Source organism: Physeter macrocephalus, chromosome 18 (assembly GCF_002837175.3).
Source record: "Physeter macrocephalus isolate SW-GA chromosome 18, ASM283717v5, whole genome shotgun sequence".
Classification (NCBI taxonomy): domain Eukaryota; kingdom Metazoa; phylum Chordata; class Mammalia; order Artiodactyla; family Physeteridae; genus Physeter; species Physeter macrocephalus.
The window spans coordinates 81,441,322-81,466,683 of NC_041231.1; the positions used below are offsets into that span (position 1 = coordinate 81,441,322).

Consider the following 25,362-nt stretch of genomic DNA (forward strand, 5'->3'; position numbering starts at 1 on the left):
ACTGTTGTGGCCTCTCCCGTTGCGGAGCACAGGCTCCGGACGCGCAGGCTCAGCGGCCATGGCTCACGGGCCCAGCCGCTCCGCGGCATGTGGGATCCTCCCAAACCGGGGCGCGAACCCGGTTCCCCTGCATCGGCAGGCGGACGCGCAACCACTGCGCCACCAGGGAAGCCCCCTGAGAAGACTTTTAATGTTGAAAAATATTCATTCTCCACAGTCTTGCCAAGAAAGGATTAGGTCCCAAACATTTTTCCCTAAATTCACTCATAATAAAATGCAGTAGCTGCAATTCCACTGTACAAAATTAAAATAAAGAACGGAAGAGAAGGAGGTGATAGTAGAGGAGAAAGGTGGGGACAGAAACTTGCATCTGGGTTCCAGGGTGATCCCGCCTGATTAGGGTCCTGGCCGTTGGGCCCAAGGGAGGGTACAGCTAAAATGAAAGGGAAGTCGTGTAAACCAGGCACAGTCTTGAGCAAGCTGCTTTCCAAAGATAAGGTTAGAACTGAAGGGCCTCCCAGAAAGTATGGCAGAACTTTTTTTTTTTTCCTCCCAGAACTTGGTTCTTTCCCCATTGCGTTTTATCAAGGTGCATCAGCGTACTGGGCTTCAGGCACTAATGTGTCTTTCCAGTAAGCATTTAGTGACCTTTTAAACATCCACTGGCACCTGATAGCTGCCAGGCTGTTTACACAGGTTAATTACTATCCTTGAGACAGTCCATCAAGGTAGGTTTGTTTCTTATTGTCATTGTACAAATGGGAAAACCAAGAAACTAAATCACTCCCAAAATCCAACAGCACCTAGAAAAGTTCCAGGACTCAATTAAAATGCAAGTCTGTCTGACTCTGACACTGTTGTTCTTTTTCTTGGGCTAATTGTCGTTGGTGCTCTTTTACTAAGTCTTTCAGGTATTACTTACCCTAATGAGGATGATTTTAGAGGCCTAGAGGAGATGAAATCTGCAATGGAGTGGGTAGAGGAGAAAAATGGGAAAGTCTAAATGAAGGAATTAACAAAGACAACAATGTGAAATTTTCCTGTGAAGGAAAAAAAAAAGCTTTTCCTGCGAGCAAATGGCACTGGGCTTCAGAGCATGGGTGCCGTGGTTGGCCTTGGAGGAGCAAGGACAGTTTTCCCATTTGAACAGGAGGGGAAAAGGTAAATATATGTACATATGCCTGATGGATACCATTTTTTCCAGTATTATAAGAAAGGTCTTTAGATAAAGAAAACACGTTTTGTTCTTTTTGGTTTTGCCAAACAATATTTCACATGACTTCTTCTTTGCACATGAATGATTTTTACTGGCCATGGTATCCCATTCTCTAGATCAGAAGTCTGTGCCAATACTATATTAAAGAAAAAAAATGAAGAATATTTGACAGAGATCTTATGTGGCTCACAAATCCTAAAAATTTTACTATCTTGACCTTTACAAAAAGAGTTCATCAAATAGAGAAGAGACTTGTGGTTGCCTAGGGGGAGAAGGGCAGGGGGCAGGGGGGAGGGAAGGATTGGGAGCTTGGGATTAGCAGATGCAAACTATTTTATAGAGAATGGACAAACAAGATTCTACCTTATAGAGCGTGGCTGCACCATTTCATGTTCCCACCAGAAGTGTATGAGGAGTCTGATTTCTCCACATCCTCATCCACAGTTGCCGTTGTCTGATTTTTTGACCCAGCCATTCATTCTAGTGCTATGACCTTGTGGCTTTGATTTGCATTTCCCTGATGACTAATGATGTTGAATATCTTTTCATGGGCTTTGACTATTTGTATATCTTAAAGAAATGTCTATTCAGATCCTTTGCTCATAATTTTTTTTATTTTTTTTGCGGTACGCGGGCCTCCCTCTGTTGTGGCCTCTCCCCGTTGCGGAGCACAGGCTCCGGACGCGCAGGCTCAGCGGGCATGACTCACGGGCCCAGCCGCTCCGCGGCATGTGGGATCTTCCCGGACCGGGGCATGAACCCGTGTCCCCTGTATCGGCAGGCGGACTCTCAACCACTGCGCCACCAGGGAAGCCCGGCATAATTTTTTTTAAAGTGTTGTTGAATTGCACCAGTCCAGGTTCTTGACAAAACTCTGTTGCTAACTCATAGACCATAAAGTGAATCTCAAACTGCCTTTGTCACCATTTTGCTCATCTTTAATGTGGCGGTGAGGACTGCTTTCCATCTCAAGAAGTTGTGAAGACTAGATGAGAGAGAATATATCGCAGGTACTTTATCAATCAAAAAGAGATGCGAAATCTAGGTTATTAAAAAGCTAACAAGTGGCAAATGTATGGGGCAGTTTGGGGGGAAAATTTGAAATCGTGGTATAAGGACAATAAATTGGAAAAATGAAGGCATACTATTTAAATAATAAAGTCACTAAAGTGTTTATATCCTATCAACATTAGGAAGCAGAAGAGATTTTTAAATTTTTTACTTTGAATAATTTTAGGTTTAGAATAATAACTTAAGATTTATCTCTATTGGAAAGATAACAGAGTTCCTTATTACCCTCCATTCAGTTTTTTTCTAACGTTGACGTCTAACATCGTCATAGATCAAAACCAGGAAATTAACATTGGTACAATACTATTAGCTCCAGACTTTTTTGCTAGTGTCCTTTTTCTGTTCCAGGGTTCAATCCGCAGTCCCATTTTGCATTTAGTCATCGTGCCTTCTTAGACTCTGATGTTTTCGAAGAGTACTGCTCAGATATTTTGCAGAATGTTCCTCAAATTGGGTTTGCCTGATGTTTTCTCATGATTAGACTGGGGTTATGGATTTTGGGGTTAACTACTCCAGAGGTGAACTGCCCTTCTCCTCCTATCATATCACGGGGTATGAGATATGGATATGTTTTATCACTGGTGATGTTAACCTTGGTTACTTGGTTAAGGTGGAGAAGACTTTTTTTTTTTTTTTTTTTTTTTTTTTTTTGTGGTATGCGGGCCTCACACTGTTGTGGCCTCTCCCGTTGCGGAGCACAGGCTCCGGACGCGCAGGCTCAGCGGCCATGGCTCACGGGCCCAGCCGCTCCGCGGCATGTGGGATCCTCCCAAACCGGGGCGCGAACCCGGTTCCCCTGCATCGGCAGGCGGACGCGCAACCACTGCGCCACCAGGGAAGCCCCCTGAGAAGACTTTTAATGTTGAAAAATATTCATTCTCCACAGTCTTGCCAAGAAAGGATTAGGTCCCAAACATTTTTCCCTAAATTCACTCATAATAAAATGCAGTAGCTGCAATTCCACTGTACAAAATTAAAATAAAGAACGGAAGAGAAGGAGGTGATAGTAGAGGAGAAAGGTGGGGACAGAAACTTGCATCTGGGTTCCAGGGTGATCCCGCCTGATTAGGGTCCTGGCCGTTGGGCCCAAGGGAGGGTACAGCTAAAATGAAAGGGAAGTCGTGTAAACCAGGCACAGTCTTGAGCAAGCTGCTTTCCAAAGATAAGGTTAGAACTGAAGGGCCTCCCAGAAAGTATGGCAGAACTTTTTTTTTTTTCCTCCCAGAACTTGGTTCTTTCCCCATTGCGTTTTATCAAGGTGCATCAGCGTACTGGGCTTCAGGCACTAATGTGTCTTTCCAGTAAGCATTTAGTGACCTTTTAAACATCCACTGGCACCTGATAGCTGCCAGGCTGTTTACACAGGTTAATTACTATCCTTGAGACAGTCCATCAAGGTAGGTTTGTTTCTTATTGTCATTGTACAAATGGGAAAACCAAGAAACTAAATCACTCCCAAAATCCAACAGCACCTAGAAAAGTTCCAGGACTCAATTAAAATGCAAGTCTGTCTGACTCTGACACTGTTGTTCTTTTTCTTGGGCTAATTGTCGTTGGTGCTCTTTTACTAAGTCTTTCAGGTATTACTTACCCTAATGAGGATGATTTTAGAGGCCTAGAGGAGATGAAATCTGCAATGGAGTGGGTAGAGGAGAAAAATGGGAAAGTCTAAATGAAGGAATTAACAAAGACAACAATGTGAAATTTTCCTGTGAAGGAAAAAAAAAAGCTTTTCCTGCGAGCAAATGGCACTGGGCTTCAGAGCATGGGTGCCGTGGTTGGCCTTGGAGGAGCAAGGACAGTTTTCCCATTTGAACAGGAGGGGAAAAGGTAAATATATGTACATATGCCTGATGGATACCATTTTTTCCAGTATTATAAGAAAGGTCTTTAGATAAAGAAAACACGTTTTGTTCTTTTTGGTTTTGCCAAACAATATTTCACATGACTTCTTCTTTGCACATGAATGATTTTTACTGGCCATGGTATCCCATTCTCTAGATCAGAAGTCTGTGCCAATACTATATTAAAGAAAAAAAATGAAGAATATTTGACAGAGATCTTATGTGGCTCACAAATCCTAAAAATTTTACTATCTTGACCTTTACAAAAAGAGTTCATCAAATAGAGAAGAGACTTGTGGTTGCCTAGGGGGAGAAGGGCAGGGGGCAGGGGGGAGGGAAGGATTGGGAGCTTGGGATTAGCAGATGCAAACTATTTTATAGAGAATGGACAAACAAGATTCTACCTTATAGAGCAGGGAACTATATTCAATATCCTGTGATAAACCAAAATGGAAAAGAATATGAAAAAAGTATATATATATGTATAACTGAGTCACTTTGCTGTACAGCGGAAATTGACACAACATTGTAAATCAGCTAGACTTCAATAAAATTTTAAAAATAAATTGTTGACTCCTCCTGTAGACATACCATAAGGTCTTGACTCAGTTCCTTCCTGATGTAGATTTAAGCACGTAGGCTATTTTCAGCCTTTTTAAAAATTTTTTACGATTCCACGCAATACTGCAATCATAGCATTTTGTTCGGACGCTTTCACACACATAAAGTAAATATAGCTATTGAAGAATTTCCCAGAAGTGAAGTTGCTGATCAAAGAATATGTGCATTTAAAAAATCGTCAGATTGTCCTCAAATTTGCATTAATGTGTACTCCCATAATAAAGTGATTGCTGTCTTCCCTTACCCTGGGTACTATTAAACTTTAAATTCTCATCAATGTGATACATGAAAAATGTTAAGTTTTCATTCTCTATATCTATATATAAAGCCAGGCCTCCTTACATATGTTATTGGTGATTGTATTTATTTTTTTATCATCTGGTAAGGACTTCTGCCTATCTTTCTATTGGATTTTCTTATTTATGTTGTTTTGCAGTAAGACTTGGCAAGTTGCAGAAATTATGTGACCTCTGATGGTCACATAATTTTTTTAGGTATCCCTTGTCTTTTCTCATATTATTTTTTTTATTATTGAGTTATGCAATTATTGTTCCTTCTTCCTTCTTTCCTTCCTTTCTTTTTGTACATTGGTTTGACTTGACCCCACTGATGACTTTCGTGTTGCCTTTGAGTTTGTTATCCTCTCCAGCTCTAGTTCAACCTAAAACTTGGCAAGTCAGCATCCTAAATCACAACTCCAAGTTGCCAATAAAAATGCTGAATCAAATGTGCATCCCTGATAATAATGATGACCTCCTGTCCTGGAGTTCTTTATATTTAGAAAACATTATAAAACCTGCCCACATTGTTTTAAGATGTTGAGGACATCCATACCTTCCATAAAGTCAGGCTTTCCCAATGCAACTAATCAGTACATATGGGACATAGTAGATCCTCAATATATATTTAATATATTTTTGAATGAAAGACTCTCCTTTTTTCTTTTTTTTTTTACCAGAGATATGCATAATGGTGTTGGATATTCAGTTGGATATTCAATTATAAATATAATGATGTATATCAATGCTCAGAGTTGCCTTTTAACTTCAATGTTCTTGTTCCATCAAATAAATATATGGTGGTATGTTCCTTTATGCTACATTTTTAGACACTGTTACTTTCTCTTTCAATTTTATAGGCACCAAACAACCAATATATCAACTTAACATTTTAAAACAATAAACATCGTATTAAGGAGAGAGAGAGGACTTGGGAATCAACTAAACTTTCAATATTCCTTTATGTATGTTTCTTCCTTGTATTTACTATATTTCAAAGGGAAGCTGGCTCTTATTTCCTCTTCCCCACAGAAACAGTAGTGATGGTCCATGTTTACCAAAAAAGGTGGAGCCGACACTATTCTCGTCTCTTTCTTTTGTTAAATTAGAGAGCAGGTAGTGTTCTTTCACGTACAATTTTAGCAAGAAGTACATTAAGGAATTCTTTGGCAACACATCCTTCTTGGTAAAGAACCCTTTGGCTTCTGAAAAAATCTGTGTCAGTCTCACAAAATACATTCCTGTAGCAATTAATGAGTTATTTTTTTCATTCATTTACTTATTTGTTCATGTATCCATTTATTAAATTGTTGCTCGGTAGCTAATGTTGAGCAGAGTGCTGGGTGTGGGTTACTGAACAGAGTTCTAGTTAAACATAGGCCAAATTTAACAATGAATAAAGATATACTTGAGGAAATGCCAAGAAATCAAAGCAGATAATCTTTTGAGGGATTGATACTGAATAAGGAAATAGGTAATGAAGGCAAATATGATTATGGTAGAGAGGTAAGCAACGATGATATTTAAGAATAAGTGTAGTTTTAGTGAGACACTTACTGAAATTGGACTCAGGGAACCTGGGTTTAGAATCAATGTTAGACCTGTAACTTGCACTAATTACTTCTGTAACCTCTTTCAGGGTTTCAGTGTTCTCATCTCTAAAAAGAGTGTAGGCCATAGACGCTCTGAAGGTCCTTTTAAGCTCTGGCTCTTCATATTTGCAGGGTGAATATACCAAAAACTCCATCCGGAATTTAAAAATAAAAATAATAACATAAGAAATAGAAAAGGAGTTTAGAAACAACTTAACACAACAAGCATCCCCTGAACATCAAATATTGTTCTACAGGGTGTTGAGTGTTTAGGGGACATAAGAGAAAAGTCGCCCATAACTCCAAGGAGCTTGTATAACCTGATTGGGTTGATAAGTCAAATATTTTAAATATAAGAAGATAAGAAAAATATTTTAAATCATAGGAATTTCCCACAGGTTAATACAAGCTTTCAAGATTTTCTGGTTCCTTCCATTTGTCATGTCAGTCACCTTATACAGCTCTCCTTCCTCATCATTTTTCAGGGTTAACTGATAGCTATCAACTGACAGTAATTTCATGATCATTTTCAAAAGGTTTTCAATATTCCCCAAGCATCTGGATGATCCTTTTTTTTTTTTTTTTTTTTTTGTGATAACGCGGGCCTCTCACTGCTGTGGCCTCTCCTGTTGCGGAGCACAGGCTCCGGACGCGCAGGCCTAGCGGCCATGGCTCGCGGGCCCAGCCGCTCCGTGCCATGTGGGATCCTCCCGGACCGGGGCACGAACCCGAGTCCCCTGCATTGGCAGGCGGGCTCTCAACCACTGCGCCACCAGGGAAGCCCCCTGGATGATCCATTTGTGTCTCCTTAGAGATTGAATTATTCCTTTCCTCCTTCAGGTAATTGCACAGGCATAGAGAATTTAAAGATTCATTTCTTTGATTGACAAAAATGATAGGAGTTACACAGTAATCTGTCTCTCTGACATTCATTTACATTATACTCTTCAGTCCTTTCCACTTCTTCTCCTGTTTTGACACTTTTGGTGAACATTTATATATTTTCCAAGCTTCAGCATATTCTGGGATTTAGCACATTCCTTCAATCACTTCCTAGAAATCTAATCTAATATCATGACTGTAGGTATCAACTATATAGAGATGATTTCCAAATTTTTATTTCCATTCTAGACTGAATCCCAGACTCATATATTCAACTGCCACTCCATACCCTCCATTCATAATATGCACCAAACAAAAACCAGATTTTCTTCCCAAACCTGTGTTCCTTGTCATATCATATTAACCTATTTTCTTTTATTTTTTTTGCCTTTTCCTTTTTTTTCCTTCCTTCTTACCTACCTCCCCTCCCTCCCTGCATCTTTTTTTTAAAAAATTGAAGCATAACTAATATACAATAAATGCACAAAATCTTAAGGGTATATAGCCAATTTAACTTTTACATATGTGTATAGCTATGAAACCAGCTATACTAATTCCAGAAGTCTCCTTCATGCCCTCACCCAGCCTAATTATTTCTCTTCAAGTTTTAATTTATTTCTTGTCACCTTTTTTATAACTATAGAACAGGTTTTTAAGATAATAGAAATGGAAGTCAACAGGCTTGAGTCATGATGTAATTTTATAAAATTCTAAGGAGGTATTGCATGCCTGACTACCATTGAACTATTAATACAAGTCTTAAATGTCACATTGTCAAAAGTAAACACATCTCCATGAATATAGAACAAAGAACCGAAGAACTTTGTATAAAACTTTATTTCATTTCCCATTAAATCCTCCGTCTGAATGCATTTTTAATCCAAACTGTCAATTAATTTCAGTCTAGATCAGGAAACAGCATTGTGTATTCCCTAAAAGCATGAGGGTTGAGTCTGTGCTCTGATGCTGGGTGACAGTCCATATCAGGACAAAATACTTACCCCTCCTGTCTCTGTTCACTCACCTGCAAAATGCAGACAAAGGACTATTGTGAGGATAAAGTGCAAAAAAATCAATGTAAAAAAATCAGCATATCACCTGGAATGTAGAATGTTTTCCAATTAACTTTGGTAGAACCAAAAGGTGAAACAGAGAAGTAAATTAGAATTTACTGAGCACCATTAGTCTCTCTTACTCCTAAATATCTTACCTGCATTATTTCACTTACAAAAGAGAAACGTTATCTCAATTCGAAATAGCGAAATCAGTACCTGATGACATTCAAATATTCTAAATATAGATCCAGAGTACATTTTATAATTCTATTTCCCAGTACTAGGGGGTTTGGTTGTAAGACAGTTTCCATCAGTTGTTTTCATGTATGTGTGTGCATGTATGTGACAGGGAAGAGAGTGTTCCCTTCTGCCTGCTATTGAAAGAGCCATAAACCCTACACTTTTCACCCAACTGCTCCTGGGTGCCCCCAGTGATTTTCTCATGTGTGCTAACAGATCCTGTTACCTCCCCCATAGCATCTGCTCTTTTTCTACTCTTCTACCCCACCTTCTTTCACAGATCTGGGACTAAGGATTCTGATGCTTGGGGACTCTCAGTGAACATGTTTCCAATAGCTCCAGATCTCAAAGATGAGTTTGTCTTCTGGGCTCCACTGAAGTGACCGCTCATCAGCTACGACCGTCTTTGTTGCTGGCTGCCAACATTGCCGGGATAAGGATTAATACTTCATGTGGCCAACGTGAAACCGTTTTTTTCAGGAACTTTAAAAAAAAAATTTCTAATTAGCATCACATCGATTTAAATTTATTTATTTATGTATTTTATATTTTGGCTGCATTGGGTCTCCATTGCTGCACACGGGCTTTCTCTAGTTGCGGAGAGCGGGGGCTGCTCTTCGGTGCGTTGCGCGGGCTTCTCATTGCGGTGGCTTCTCTCGTTGCGGAGCACGGGCTCTAGGTGCGCGGGCTTCAGTAGTTGTGGCTCGCAGGCTCAGTAGTTCTGGTTCGCAGGCTCTAGAGCGCAGGCTCTGTAGTTGTAGCCCCCGGACTTACCCATGTCCCCTGCATAGGCAGGCGGATTCTTAACCACTGCGCCACCAGGGAAGTCCCTGGAACTTTCTTTACCTCAAAGCCACTATGTGTTTCATTTAAAAGTGGTTAAGACTACTCCCGGACCGGGGCACGAACCCGTGTCCCCTGCATCGGCAGGCGGACTCTCAACCACTGCGCCACCAGGGAAGCCCGAGACTACATTTTGTTGTTACATTTTACGAATAATTTTTATCATCTCAAAGAATGGTTTGTGTCCCTAGTGGCTCTGGGAACCCTTATGTTCTTATCCTCCAGTTTCAAAAATTATCCATGCATGAGGGCAGGAATTCCTTCTGTTCTGTTCACTATTTCTCTAACACCTCTATGTATATGTGAAAAACTACAAATTCACACTAATACCTCCAATTCCAATGCAACAACACAGGGTTTAATCCTGTATTCCTTCTTCCCATGTGTGTAAAGCTTTCTCCAACAGTGAGAAACCTGGCTTCCATTATTTATAATAATTTATTTGTGTGTTCGTAGGATACATAGTAGTTTCAGAATTACTAACCCATGTGTCTATGTTAAAAACAAACAAAACAAAATCTTATTCACTAGAGTTGAACATTTGTTCATATAAATATAGAAGACATACAGTCCAAATATGACATTCAACATTAGTTGAATTGATTCTTTTTTCCCACCCTTTATGGTGATTATTTGATCTCTGTGCAATACAGTTTATTTTATTGTTGTTTCTATTTCATTTTGGATTTTTCTCCCCACGCTTGTTGATTATATTTTATTTTGAAGAGTATGTGAAACAAAATTCACAAGCTAAAACTATATAAAAAGAAATAGAGAAGTGTCACGCCCCACCCATTTTCTCCTAGCCTTTTGACACCCTCCGTCCTGCCCAACCCATTCTCACCCACCCACTCTATGTAACCAATCTCATTAGTTTCTGGTATACTTTTCCCATGTTTCATGTACATTTTGCATAAATGTGAAATTACATGTGTATTTTTGTATTTACTATTCTTTTTACAGAAAAGGTAGGATATCAAACCAGTGTGGAAGAGAGCAAAATGTCAAAAAGCAAAATGAGAATACAACTGATTCCTTTTTGTTATTGTTAAAATTTAATTTTTAAATTTTTTATTTTTTGGCCATGCCACACAGCTTGTGGGATCTCAGTTCCCTAACTAGGGATCAACCCTGACCCCCTGCAGTGGCAGTGCAGAGTCCTAACCAATGGATTGCCAGAGAATTCCTGAAATTTAATTTTATAGGCAAATGTTTTAGAAATTTTGCTCTGATACAACTGATTCCTTTTTGTTATTGTTAAAATTTAATTTTTAAATTTTTTTATTTTTTGGCCATGCCACACAGCTTGTGGGATCTCAGTTCCCTGACCAGGGATCGACCCTGACCCCCTGCAGTGGCAGTGCAGAGTCCTAACCAATGGATTGCCAGGGAATTCCCGAAATTTAATTTTATAGGCAAATGTTTTGGAAATTTTGCTCTGTCTAATCATATATCTGGGCTAGTCTAGCTGGGGTTATATATTAATATTATAAAATATGACTCAAGAATCACATTCATGTGTTTGCTTAGATAAATTCTTTATTTTAAAAGCTGTTTGCTTTTATTTAAAGAGGATGTCATAAGACAAAGGTAGATGTCAATCTTTGAATTCATTCTTTAAACATGTAAAAAATCTTGGAGTAGGAATGACAATGTTACAGTCTTTTTTTTTTTTTTTGGCATGTTGTTTCAGGAAACATGTAATTCTTTATTTTAATCCAAAGTTCTAGTGACTAAGTCCTGTGGTTGTACAACTTTCAAAATTCTCAACTCTATTCAGTTAATTAAATGTAAGGTGACAAATTTGTATCAGTCCAAAGTTGTTGTCATAGACTAGCTTACTTTTGTAAATCCTATGAAAGAGATCTCTGTAAATATCCTGGAGAAAAAGATTCATTACTGTTTGGAATCAAATTTGTAACTAACATGCCTACAATTTCCCTCTTGGTATGTGTCAACTAAATGGTGCAGATTTCCTCAACTTAGTCCTGCACAATGCAAATTGGGCATTTCAGTAAATTTTGCCTTCACATAGGCAAGTAGCCTTGCACTTTTCCTTGAGCAATTCGTGTTCACAGCCAGCTGTTTTCTTCAAGGAATCACAGTTACTAAGGAGATCTTCATACTCACAGGAATTGGCTGTAACAAAAACAGATGAGTTACCTCATTATCATTTTTCTCAGTAGCGACGAAACAATCCACATATTCAAAGTGTATGAGTGGGTAAGATTGGACAAACAAGTCAGCGTCACTTACACCACAAGGGGCCTTTCACTTCTTGAGGGACATACGAGGTGCCTTAGTTGAGCTCACTGATTAATCCATCACTTTTTATTTTGAACTTGGTGACATGTTTCTAAAATGAATTGACCTATTTTTCTCCCTTAGCAAAGAGAGTAAAATGAAAATACCTACAGAATCTAATATGGGAGGAGCTACTAGACACATAGAGCTATTTAAACTTAAATTATTTTAAATTAGGTGAAATTAAAAATTTAGTTCCTTAATCTTACCAGCCACAGTGTTCAATGACCGCGTGTGACTAGTGGCTACTTGTAAGATACATGCTGATAGAGAACATCCTTATCATTTCATCCTATTGGACACACTGCTTCAAACACCAATGCTTTCTTTCAGGAGAAAGTGATTCCAGTGGGAAGATAGAGATGTAAAACAATGATAATATGCCTTCTTTCTTTCTAATGTTTCTTTTTTGGATGTTCTCCAGGGACCCCAAACCCAACAAATCTCAAACTAAACTCATCCTCCTACCCACAATGGATCCAAGGTGACTATTCTCCTCCCACAATCCCAGGGGAATGGCTCCCTGACTACTCAGTCATTCAGGCCAGGAACTGAATCAATCTGAACTCCTTCTTTTCTACTTCTGACCAGCACCAACCAGCACTGGTAACAAACACTGGCTATTCTACTTCTTGTCTCTCAGCCCTGTCCAATGTTCTTCATTCATTTTCCCAGTAATGACGTCAAGACATTCCATTTCTTTTTAACCCATGTTTTTCAATAGCTTTCTTGCTGACTTCCATCCAATAGGTTCTACATACCATTGATAGAAAGCTCTTTATCAAACATGATTCTGACCTTGTCACTCTTTTGCTGAAAACCTTTCAATTGAGTGCTTATTGCTAATAGGATAAATTCCAAGCTCCTTAGCTAATATAGCATTCAGCAGAGGTAGAAACATTCCATGTTTTTTTAGTTGATTTTTTTCCTTTAGTTAATTTATAGTTTTGACATCATCAATATTCTGAATTATAGCTCTATAATTCAGTAAGAAAGAATGCTGAATGCATTTGAAAGGTAAAAATCTCAGGGAATGAGTCAACTCTATTGTTCATAATAATTTTAATAAAAGTATCCCAACTATAAAAAACCAACAGCTATTTTTACTTCAGATCATGACAACTTTAGAAATGACACATATGACATTTATTTTATTCCCTCCTTTTGCAACAATATCTTTATGGATTCTATGAACCCCTATCATATACAGGTTGGATTTTGTCATTAAAAATGTGCACAAAACCATGATTAAAGTATAGGGCAAGTGATCATTTATTATGTTAATCACCATGCTTCCAATTATACTATAGAAAAAAAATGCAGTAGTCAGCATGAGGAGCCCATTTGCACAAAAGAAACATTCAGTTTGCCTGTATAGACTGAGACACAATGTGGTCTCACATCCTTAGATTTATACATTTTTATTCTTTCAAAATACTACCTTTGGTGTAATGATACTAACACTGATGAAATTATTTATCAGAAGCACGAAGGTATAGATATTAATGAGCTCTGCGAGGTCACAGAAACAAATGGATGCTAGATGTTTCATTATCTTACATATGGTAATATAGGCATACCTCACTGTATTGCATTTCACTTTATGGTACTTTGCAGATATTGTGTTTTTTACAATTGAAGGTTTGTGGCAACCCTACATTGAGCAAGCCTATTGGTGCAATTTTTCCAAAAGCATTATTTTTAATTTAATGTACATTTTTTTTTTAGACATAATACTATTGCACACTTCATAGACTACAGTATAGTGTAAACATAGCTTTTATGTGCACTGGGAAACCAAAAAATTTGTGTGACTCGCTTAATAGCCATATTTTCTTTCTTGCAGTGATCTGTAACAACGTCTCTGAGGTATGCCTGTATTCTTTTCATTACAGAGAATATGTAGGTTATTGAAATGTGTAAAATGTTTACTTAAACACACTCTGTTGAGTAATCTTTTTGTCTTGGCATAAAGATGTTATTTAAATTGGTTACTTTGGGAGATTTCTTTATCCATAAAAAGAAAATTAAACATCAATTCTTGATTATAATAGCAAGTTAATCACTTCAAACTTACTGCATAGTCCACTGTCACAGTTACTAGGGCAACTGGCACAAGGTGTTCCTTGTTGGTAAGGGGTATTCTTTTTACTCACATTATTACCACTGTAATGTAAAATACACACTGTTAAATATTTTTCACTTTACTGTTTAGTTGCCAAGGGCAACATCAATCACTAAATACATATAAGTATCTATGTAATGTTTTTAGTTCTGTTAACAAAACTGAGGGGAATTCCCTGGCAGTCCAATGGCTAGGATTCTGCGCTTTCACTGCTGTGGTCCCAGGTTTGACCCTGGTCGGGGAACTAGGATCCCACAAGCCACACAGCCGGACCAAAAAAAAAAAAAAACAAAACCCAACAAAACAAAACTGAAAAATTACAATTCCCAACATGTAATTTACATAACATTCAAATTAAGAAAATACTTCACACACATCGACCCATCTCCTTGACTCTACTTCTTCAGGCTGAGCAGCTACATTGGCATAACTAGTCTAAAGCATTCAGATAACTTTTTTACAGCAATACACTTTTCATCTCCCAGTAGACTTGGTCAGATTGGTTAAGGCCGTGCCCCGCAAAGAGCTGGCTAGGGATAAATATATCACTTTGAGAGACAGGGAAAGATCCTGGGGGCAGGAGTTTGCAGTATGAAAAAGAATACTCAATATTGCAATATAATTTTATATTTGAAAGAGGATAAATACCCTAATTCCTCTAATATGAACTAAGGACAGTAAAGCTCCAATATATATTTTTTTAATTTCGAGGTGGCATTGTGCTATTTAAGTAGTTTGTGGTGTGTGTGTTTGTGGGTCAGGGAGAGCTGGGGAAGGTTTGTGAGTTTCCAGAGGTAGTGCGTGAGAGATTTTTATGATAATCGAAAAAGGAACCTTAGATTAAAAAGTTTTGATAAATGCCAGTCTGGGTATAGTCAATTACAGTGACTAACTTGTAACTCATCGATGATGATTATCCTATTGGCTGTTAAATTTATCTAATTCATTGGAAAATACATGGGAATGCAAATCTCAGTAGTGTCAAGGGAGCCAAGGGCCCAAAGTGATGTATTTGAATCTGTCTTCCTGCACAGAACATGGCTGTCCATGTGGTAGCCCTTGGAAAAATTGTGACATAGACACAAAAGTGTTCTGGAGGTTCTCTCACTCCCGCTTTCCTCATTATTCACTTCAGCTCTCACTTCAGATGCCTGGTTCCCGATGCCTCCCGATGCCTCCCCTCTCACAGCCAGGCAGTGAGTTTGGATGCATTCTCCAGGGATCTATCAATTTTTTTATTAAGTTATACTTGACACACAATATTCTATTAGTTTCATGTGTACAACATAGTGCTTTGATATTTTTATACATTATGAAATCACCACAATAATCCCAGTTACCATCTGTACATCCCTTGTGCTTTGATGGATTCCTTTAGTGTTATCTTTGGACTTTTTTTCATTATTTTTTGTGTATCCATCGTAGGTTTTTGTTTTGTACTTAACATGAGGTTCATATATATCAGCCTGTATCTATAGCTGTCTGTTTTAAGCTGATAGTCACTTGAGTTCCAAGGCTTTCTAAAAGCACTAAATTTTTACTACCTCCATCTGTTTTATGATTTTTATGTCATATTTTACATCTTTTTACCTTGTGTAGCCCTTCACTACTTGTTGCAGTTACAATTGATAGTAGCACTTTTGTCTTTTAAACTTCATACTAGCTTTTTAAGTGGCTGATCCACTGCCATTACTATATATTTGCCTTTACCAGTGAGATTTTTTCTTTCATATGTATTTTCTGTTTCTAGTTGTGGCCTTTTCTTTTCTGCTTAAAGAAGACCCTTTAACATTTCTTGTAAGGCCAGTTTAGTGATGATGAACTTCTTTAGTTTTGCTTGTCTGGGAAACTCTTTATCTATCCTTCAATTCTGAATGATAACATTGCTGAACAGAATATTCTAGGTTGTAAGCTTTTTTTGTTTTTGTTTTTTCAGAACTTTAAATATATCCTACCACTCCCTTCCAGCCTATAAAATTCCTCCTGGAAATCAGCTGATAGTCTTATGGGGTTTCTCTTTTGTGTGATTAGTTGTTTTTCTCTTGTTGCCTTAAAAATTTCCTCTTTAACTTTTGCCATTTTAATTAAGTCTTGGTATAACTCTAGGTTCAGCTTGTTTGGGACTCTCTTAGCTTCCTGTACCTGGATATCTGTTTCCTTTTTCAGGTTAGGGAAGATTTCAGGCATTATTTTTTTTAAATGTTTTCTGTTCCTTTCTCTCTCTCTTATCTTTTGGGACCCCTAGCTGTTGGTAGCTTGCTGTTGTCCCAGAGGTACCTTAAACTCTCCTCATTAAAAGAAAAAAAAAATTCTTTCTTCCTTTTGCTGTTCTGATTGTGTGATTTTTCACTATTCTATCTTCCAGATCGCTTATCTGTTCTTCTGTATCATATAATCTGCTATTGATTCTCTCGAGTGTATTTTTTATTTCAGTTCCTATATTCTTCATTTCTGATTGGTTCTTTTATTTTTTAAGTCTTTGCTGAAATCCTTATTGTGTTCTTCCATTATTCTCCCTAGTTCAGTGAGCATCCTATAACCATTTCTTGGAACTCTATCAGGTAAATTACTTATCTCCATTTCATTAGAGATTTTTCCTGCGGTTATATTCTGTTCTTTCATTTGGAACATATTCCTGTCTCCTCATTTTGTTTTTATTATTATTAAAAAAATTTTTTTATTGGAGTATAGTTGCTAAATTTTGGGTTTTTTTCTGTGATTTAGGCTAAACAGCTACCGCTCATGGTCTTGAAGGAGTGGCCTTGTGTAAGGCCACAAGCATCCCCTGTGACTGCTTGTGACTTGTGGCTTTAGCAGACCAGCTTGAGCTGGAATGAGCCAGGCTAGAGGAAGTCCCTGGGGAGCACTGTACTTAAGGCTGCCTTGGTGGGATGGCTAGGGCTGCAGCTGGGGAAGGTGTGGACTGGGGGGAGTCCCAGGGGCACCAAACAATGGTGGTCACTGGTGCCTCCGACTCTGGAGAGGGCTCCAGCAGTTCCCTGTTCATTTGGAAGAAGCTCTCAGGTTAGTAGATGGATTTTCCTTCTGTATAGTCGGAGTGCTTTTTAAATTGCTGGGGGTTTTTTGCTGTGTGCCAGGGCAGGTGAGTCTGTTCTCAGGCCCCTCAGCTATATCCCTCCTACAGCAGATCACTAAAATGGGGGTGGGGTTCCCATGGATACAGTATCTCCATCTTTCCTACTAATTTCCTTCTATCTACAGAAGCTGTTAAATCAGCCTTCAGGTCTTCAGGAGCAATTTCTTTATACATAGGTGTAGATTCAGTGTGTGCATGGGAGGAGGTGAGCTCAGGGTCTTCCTAGGCCCGTGTTGTCCTTCCCCAAATGACCTATCTATTCTTTCTACTAAACTCTAATAGCTGTTTTCAGGAAAATGACTTTGGAGGTCATATTTCTCAAACTGGAGACCCACATCCCTGGGTCATCTATAGTATCAAATAAATCCTGTATGAGGCTTGGTTTGAGGCCTCCCTGCCTGTAGTGGTAAAGAACTGCAAATTTTAAAAGAAATTAAGGCTAGCAGATATGTTGAGGTTAGGTCTTTAGTTTATCCATAGGATTTGTTGTGGAGAACTTCAAACATTTTGCTTAATGAAAGAGCATGTTTCCTGTTACGAATAAAGACTGTAAGGAATTGTTCATTATGGAGTTTTTGGTGAAATCTCTGAGAAACAAAAGCTTAAGATGTTTCCTTTTTCTGGACTCTGAAATATATTAAAGATCTCTTGAAAAACCTTAGAGACCCAGAAGAATGAATCATTTCTAATGATAATAACATATATGGTTTTCAAGATAAGTAAGAATAGGAACGTTTCAGCAGAAAGGGCTGAAATCACAATTTACTATCCCTTATTTTCCACTCCACTACTGCCTCTTGCCTAACCATCAAGCTTCCACCCACCGAGGGTGTGAAATTAGTGAGAACTGATGACATCAAGTCTAGAGAAATGCATACTACACGTGCCCAGAGAATAACCTTGAGCCCTGGGGAAAGGCAATTGAGAGAAAAGACATGACTTCATAATTGAGGAAAAAGAGTTTCAGATTTTACTCTTGGAAATGAGAACTTGGTCTCTTCTCTGATAAGTCGAATGTATCTTACCTTAAGCAGTATTTCCAAAGGTTTATCCCTTCTCTTTATTAAAATATGCTTTTTTATTTTGATTGGTTAAATGTAAGAGTATTTTAAAATATTAAATTGCCGATAGAGTTATTGGCATTAAACTTTAAAGTATATACTTACGCAGGACAGTACTGGCAAACATAGTAGTATTTTAGACTCTCCTGATTGGGACAGTAGGCAATTCCACATCCAACACGGAAAGATGAGTACCAAACAAGCTACAAATGCATAAGGGAATACGTAAGAGTACATTAAAGAAGAGGGGAAAATATTGAGAAAACAAATAATAGCAAATGTAAAACAAAAAAGTGATTCTTGGGACTTCCTTGGTGGTGCAGTTGTTAAGAATCCATCTGCCAATGCAGGGGACACGGGTTCCATCCCTGGTCCGGGAAGATTCCACACGCCTCGGGGCAACTAAGCCCACGTGCCATGACTACTGAGCCCGCATGCTACAACTACTGAAGCCCGCGTGCCTAGAGCCCGTGCTCCACAACAAGAGAATCCATTGCAATGAGAAGCCCGCACACCACAACGAAGAGTAGCCCCCGCTCACGGCAACTAGAGAAAGCCTGCGCGCACCAACGAAGACCCAACGCAGCCAAATATTTTTAAAAAAAGAAAAAAAAGTGACTCTTATAGTTTGTAGTCATATACCTTATGGAAATATCTAAATTACTGAAACAAAGTCACAAACTTTAAAAATATTAACTTTCATGTATTCATTTATAATGTTGGAAAAGTACAGAGTGTACTTCCCTGCCAAGAATTTTTGCAGCCCATGACAAAAAAAAAATGACAGTTCTAGATGAAATACCAGCCAAATGCCAGGACTCTATTATACTCAAGCCCTTCCCCCAGATTGAACATTGGAGTTGGTCATCATTTGGAGAAGCTTTCTCTGTTAGAGCATTTGTGGCGAAGTTTTTCATTTGTTCTGGTTACCTGGGTATAATGTCCAACAATTGCACTGGAGCTCTTTGGTCCTGCACCATAGACAAAATTGTGATGCTCTTCAAACCAGCTTTGGATTGCATCTGACCAGGCAGTAGGGTCACTTGACATGTAGAGATTCTCACCACATTTTGTACCTAAGTGTGAACAGATCATTCATGAAGAAAACAAAAAAGCATGCCGTGGCAAGAGAAGTCAACTATATGAACACAAGGATGTTGCCCTTCAAACTCAGTGCCTGTATTTGCTAACTGTTAATACCTGAAAAAGATGCTTCCATTCCTTATCAACTGTAAAGCTGAATAGAAGACAGATCTACCTAGCCCACTGAGGCTGGCCACAATATGCAAACTTTGAATAGGTTGAGAAGACTTTATTCTAACAAGGACCTACTGTATAGCACAGGGAACTATACTCAATATCTTGTAATAACCTATAATGGAAGTGAACGTAAAAAATATATATATATGTATATTTGAATCACTTTGCTGTACACCTGAAACACAACATTGTAAATTAACTATATTTCAATAAAAATTAAAACCAAACCAAACCAAACAAAATCCTTCTCCCCCTGGATTGTCAAAGATGCATTCTTTTTCATGCTAAATTCTTTACAGGTATAATGCGTGTGCTCTCAGCTTTGTATTGTTAGCTTACAAAAGGCAACAACCAAATTTTATTTTTTCTCTCCTCTTACCCACCCTCAGCAGAGATTTTTCACATATAGGAGCCAGAATAAATATTTATGGTTATGAATTTGCATAAACTTTGGGAAAAAAAAAGGTTTACGGGCAGTCTTTAAGAGTCCCAAACAAGAGTCAACTGACATCAGGAAGGTGTTCAAAACTTGTAGATCTTCCCTTAATCCATGAATCTTAATGTCACAAGGCCAAATTCTCCTCAGAGAGTTAGGCAGGAAGGACCTTGCAGAGGGTGACATCAGCAGAATGGTGAGGTAGGAAGCCCTGGACTCTCCTTTCCCCAATAAACACACTGATTCAGCAACAATTCATGAACAAATTGCCCTTGTCAGAAATCCAAAAACAAAACTAAAGGCTTCCTTACCCTGAGGGATATGAAACCAGACTCACTGAAGCCTCTAGGGAGATTGGAAAACCCTCTTGCGAGAATCCCTACCCTCAGCACCGTGCTATACAATCAGGAAGAGACCCTCTAACTCCCAGCTTCTCCCAGGGGAGGGAAAGAGTTGGCTCATGTGTCCAGCAACCCAACGTTTCCAAGGGGATGCCCCAGAGCTCTGGCTTCTGTCTTGCTAGTCTTGGAGGTGGTGAATGGAGATGGTGTTTGGGCTGCTAGACACCATAACTCCTCCCTCTGGCTCAGCACAGAGCAAGCAAATGAAAAATCCTTTCATTTTTTTCCTTTCTGCCCTGGGAGGCAGAGTTGATCAATGTGTCCAGTGCTCCAGTTTCTCTGGGGCTACCCAAAGAACTGGCATCTTTCTCGCCAGTCCTGGAGCACAATCTTGTTCCCTGGGGGAGAACAGAGATAGCGGTTTGGATTGGTAGATGCCATAGCCCTTCTCCCCAGCTCAGCACAGAGCAAGCCGACAAAAACCGCAGCTGCCTGGTTCTCCCTGGGGAGGGAAGAAGCTGGTTTGGTCATCTGATGCCACACATTTTCCAGAGGCTGCCTGAAGGACTGGCTCCTGACTTACCTGTTTTGGAATGCTATCAAGACCTAGCATAAACTCTCTGCCTGTGGCTAGTGAGAACAGAGATAGATATTTGGGCTGGCAGTTGCCATAGCTTCCCTTCCTGGTTCAGCACAGAGTGAACAAACAAAATACTACAGCTCTTAGCCTCTCCCTGGGGAGGGAAAGAGTTGGATGGACTGTCAGAGATACATCTTTTCTGGGGGCTGCCTGAGGAAATGACTAAGAATCTTTCTTGAGCAAAATGGACTTGAACAGCATTTCTCCAAAAGAGATGTACACATGACAAACAGGTATACGAAAAGGTGCGCAATGTCACTAATCATCAGAAAAATGCAGATCAAAACCACAATGAGATATAACCTTACACCTGTCAGGATGTCTGTTATCAAAAAACAGAAGACAGCACGTGATGGTGAGGACGTGGAGAAATTGGAATTCTTGTATGCTTTTGGTGAGAATAAAACATGGTGTAGCTGTTGTGGGCAACAGTAGGGAGGTTCCTCAAAAAATTAAAAGTAGAGCTACCAAATGATCCAGCAATCCCACTTCTGAGTATTTATCCAAAAGAATTGAAATCAGGATCTTGAAGAGATATTTGCATTCTCATGTTCACTGCAGCACTATTCATGATAGCCAAGATGTGGAAATGACCTAAATGTCCATCAGCAGATGAACGGATAAACAAAATGTGGTATATACACACAATGGAATATCATCCATCCTTAGAAAAGAAGGAAATTCTGCAACATGCAGCAACGTGAATGAACCGTGAGGATATTTTGCTAAGTGAAATAAGCTAGTCACAGAAAGAAAACTAGTGCCTGATTCTATCAATATGAAGTATCTCAAATAGTCAAATTCATAGAATCAAAGAGTGGAATGGTGGTTGCTGGGCTGGGGGGAAGAGGAATGGGGAGTTACTAATCAATGGGCATAAACCTTCTGGTAAGCAAGATAATTTCTAGATATCTGATGGACAGCATGGCACCTACAATCAACAATATTGTATCATACACTTAAACATTTCTTGAGAGGGTAGATTTCATGTTAAGTGTTCTTAGCAGCATAAAATTTTTTAAAAACTAAAAAAAACCCAAAAAAGTAGGTGTTCTTACCACAGTAAAATTAATTTAAAGAAGAAAGAAGTGCCTTGAGGTCCAGAAACTTTTCTCTACCCTTTTCAGCCCTCCCTTAATATTTACATTTCGGTGACTTGAACTATAATGTTTACGTGCTGCTTAAAGAGAGTATAAAATGTTTTTGGATATCTCCTTTAATAAGGAAAGACAGAAACTAAGAAACTAACAGTAGACTTGGATCTTTAAGACCATTTGCTCCAATGTTCTAATGAACACAGTCGCCTCCTGTTGTAATTTCATCATAATGTTTGCATCAACAATATAAACAAGAATAATTCTACTGAAATAACAGGTAAGTTATTCACTACCTTTAAATCGGGCTTACCTATGTGTATATCATGCTTGATAATGTAAAACATTTTATGTAAGGTTTGTGAGTACAAGTTTTTTTCTCTCATGGCTTTTATGATCCTTGGTAAGATATGTCTTCAAGGTTTTTTGAGTCTAATGTATTATTCTATGCATTATAGGCACACAGTCTATACAAAATACTTGACAATTTGTTATCAAAACTTTAAAAAATGAATCAATACACCCAACATATTCATCCTGATTAAAAAAAGCTTAAATATTTTTAGAGTAAAATTCAGGAACAGTTCAACATATTTCAACACATTTTGTGAATGCAAAATAATCCAATTTCAAAACACCATACAGCTACACAATATCACAAAAAGGGCAAAGGGTGAGAAATCAGGAAGCCTGGTTAACTTTCCAGTATATGATACTCCTTCCAGTTGTGTTCTTGCATAATTCATTCCTTCCACATCCTTATTTTTTAATCTTTAAAATTGGGAAAATGATTATGCATGACCTGTTCACCATGAGCTGATCAAGAGGAACAAATGAGATGCTGCTTAAGAAATAATTTGCATAATGTAAATAATCAACAAGCATGAAATAGTACTTATCGTATCTCTCTATATACAGATACTTTAATTTTAAAAATACAGCCATATAAGCAACATTTATTCACAAAGTCTTCTGAATACAATGCCCCAGAATGGTCTATCCTATTTTATTTGTCTAATATTTTATTTGCTCATTTATTCAACAAACATTGACTCATTTACATACTGGTCTTCCGGTCATCTGGATTACTGTGTTCTAAAGTGCACTTGTTTGCCCACTTCTGGGCATTTGCTGTTGCTTCTCTGTTCCATTCCTAAATGTCACAAGAAAAACAAAATACACAAAGATTCAACTCCAATGAAGTATATCCTTTAAAATCTGATTGGTAGGCTGATTTGCATTACTTTAAAACTTCTGTAGATGTATTATCTAATTGTCATTGGTATTAAAGTACCTTTTTGTTTGTGTGTGTGTCTTTATCTGTCCCAGTGCCAGTTTCCACAAAAAGACAAGTCCACAGGTATGTCTAACGAGAGAAATACCTAATACAATATTATCTATGATAGCATAGCAGCCACACCTAAGATTTTTAATCCTGGTGCTGCTCTAAATACTAATCAACATGTGAGATAGTCTGACTACATTTCAATAGTAATAAGCTGACCTAGTTTATTGCCAATTCCATTTGTAGCCCACTGTGTTCACATGAGAGATGTCTAGCTTTTATGGACTATTCCCTGGGAAATGGGCCGTTATTTACCCTAAATGGCATTGATCCTGAAGGATAGGAGATTTTTTATTTTCGACTAGGGAAGATAGTGAACCAAAAATGTAACACCTTCACATTTAACGTCTGAAGATCTGGCTTCTAAATTCTGCCTTCCCAACTTAAGAGCCCTGTAATCCTGACAAGTTATTTAACCATTATAAAGGAAAATTCACTTCTGCCCTGCCCATGACAGAGCTAAATGAAATAGAAAAATAGAGACAGAACTTTGTAAGCCACAAAAGTCTTAAGAGATGCCAGGTAGCTGCCTGCTCTTACCACTGCTGGCTCACACCACTTTATATTCTTGCCTCTTACCATCTTTAGCATGTTGCTGGCAGGTGGAGAGACTGATTTCCTTAGTTCATTGTGTTTATCTACAATCTCTCTTTGGACTTGCGTTTGAGTGGTTAACAGCGCAGTAAAGGATGGATCCTACAGGGAAATAAAATTAGGGTTTTTTTTTTAAACATTTTTGAAAATTGCATTTAAGAGTGAATAAGTTAATTCAAGGGCTCTGAGATGACTTTACAAAGTGTTCAGTTCAAGCCACTATGAGTTGTTAAGCACTGTCAATGAATTGAACCAAGGCAATGACAAATAGGAAAGAAGTAGTTTGAAGTTTTGAGAATGGGAATGGAATTCATGGCATGACAAATTAAAAACTCCTCTGAGGCTGCAAATGCCAATTTCTAGTTTCAAGGGAACTCTCAGTGTGATTTTTCTAGACATACAAGTGATAATGTTTTATATTTTATAATGTTGTGTACAAAGGTATACAATAAGAACATGAAGACAGATTCATCCACATTCAATCAGGCTGCAGCAGTGAGGTAAGAGCGGACCTCAAGACTCATCCTAGACTTTAAGGGGAACTTTGACCTGACATGGTATCTGTTTTTAGAGAAAGAATATATTTAGAATGTATTTAGAGAAAGAATGTTGAGGTTCAGTTGAAGTGCATTCAGTATTCTAGTAAAATGATTCTACCTGTATTATTTTTTTAACACCTTTATTGGAGTACAATTGCTTTACATTGTTGTGTTAGTTGCTGCTGTATAACAAAGTGAATCAGCTATATGTATACATATATCCCCATATCCCCTCCCTCTTGCATCTCCCTCCCACCCTCCCTATTCCACCCCTCTAGGTGGTCACAAAGCACAGAGGTGATCTCCCTGTGCTATGGGGCTGCTTCTCAATAGCTAACTGTTTTACATTTGGTAGTGTATATATGTCCATGCCACTCTCTCACTTCGTCCCAGCTTACCCTTCCCCCTCCCTGTGTCCTCAAGTCCATTCTCTATGTCTGTGTCTTTATTCCTCTCCTGCCCCTAGGTTCTTCAGAACCATTTTTTTTTTTAGGTTCCATATATATATGTGTTAGCATACAGTATTTGCTTTTCTCTTTCTGACTTCACTCTGTATGACAGACTCTAGGTCTATCCACCTCACTACAAATAACTCAATTTCATTTCTTTTATGGGTGAGTAATATTCCATTGTATATATGTGCCACATCTTCTTTATCCATTCATCTGTTGATGGACACTTAGGTTGCTACCATGTCCTAGCTATTGTAAATAGAGCTGCAATGAACACTGTGGTACATGTCTCTTTTTGAATTATAGTTTTCTTAGGGTATATGCCCAGTAGTGGGATTGCTGTGTCATATGGTAGTTCTATTTTTAGTTTTATAAGGAATCTCCATACTGTTCTCCATAGTGGCTGTATCAATTTACATTCCCACCAACAGT

The 25,362-nt window shown here is 38.4% G+C and overlaps 2 protein-coding genes across 6 annotated transcripts in view; one reads left to right on the plus strand and one right to left on the minus strand.

Annotated features, from left to right (window-relative positions):
- Window positions 1–25,362, plus strand: part of C18H6orf141 (chromosome 18 C6orf141 homolog) — a 132,928-nt gene that overhangs the window by 52,261 nt on the left and 55,305 nt on the right. For 2 of the 4 annotated variants that reach the window (XM_055080188.1, XM_055080189.1), the window contains one exon: window positions 18,580–19,074. The exons of the other annotated variants lie outside the window; for them this stretch is intronic. The gene's annotated coding sequence lies outside the window, so the exon portion shown is untranslated. Of the gene's footprint in view, window positions 1–18,579; window positions 19,075–25,362 lie in introns of those variants that run through there. 4 annotated transcript variants of the gene reach the window in all.
- The window catches only part of CRISP2 (cysteine rich secretory protein 2), a 36,421-nt gene continuing 22,222 nt past the window's right edge, over window positions 11,164–25,362 (minus strand). For both annotated transcript variants that reach the window (XM_055080186.1, XM_028478678.1), the window contains exons 5-10: window positions 23,925–24,041; window positions 23,066–23,153; window positions 19,160–19,305; window positions 18,335–18,432; window positions 14,024–14,112; window positions 11,164–11,781 (exon numbers count right to left, since the gene is read on the minus strand). In XM_055080186.1, the coding sequence (XP_054936161.1) occupies window positions 11,654–11,781; window positions 14,024–14,112; window positions 18,335–18,432; window positions 19,160–19,305; window positions 23,066–23,153; window positions 23,925–24,041 (666 nt within the window). In that variant the 3' untranslated portion in view covers window positions 11,164–11,653. The remainder of the gene's footprint in view (window positions 11,782–14,023; window positions 14,113–18,334; window positions 18,433–19,159; window positions 19,306–23,065; window positions 23,154–23,924; window positions 24,042–25,362) is intronic.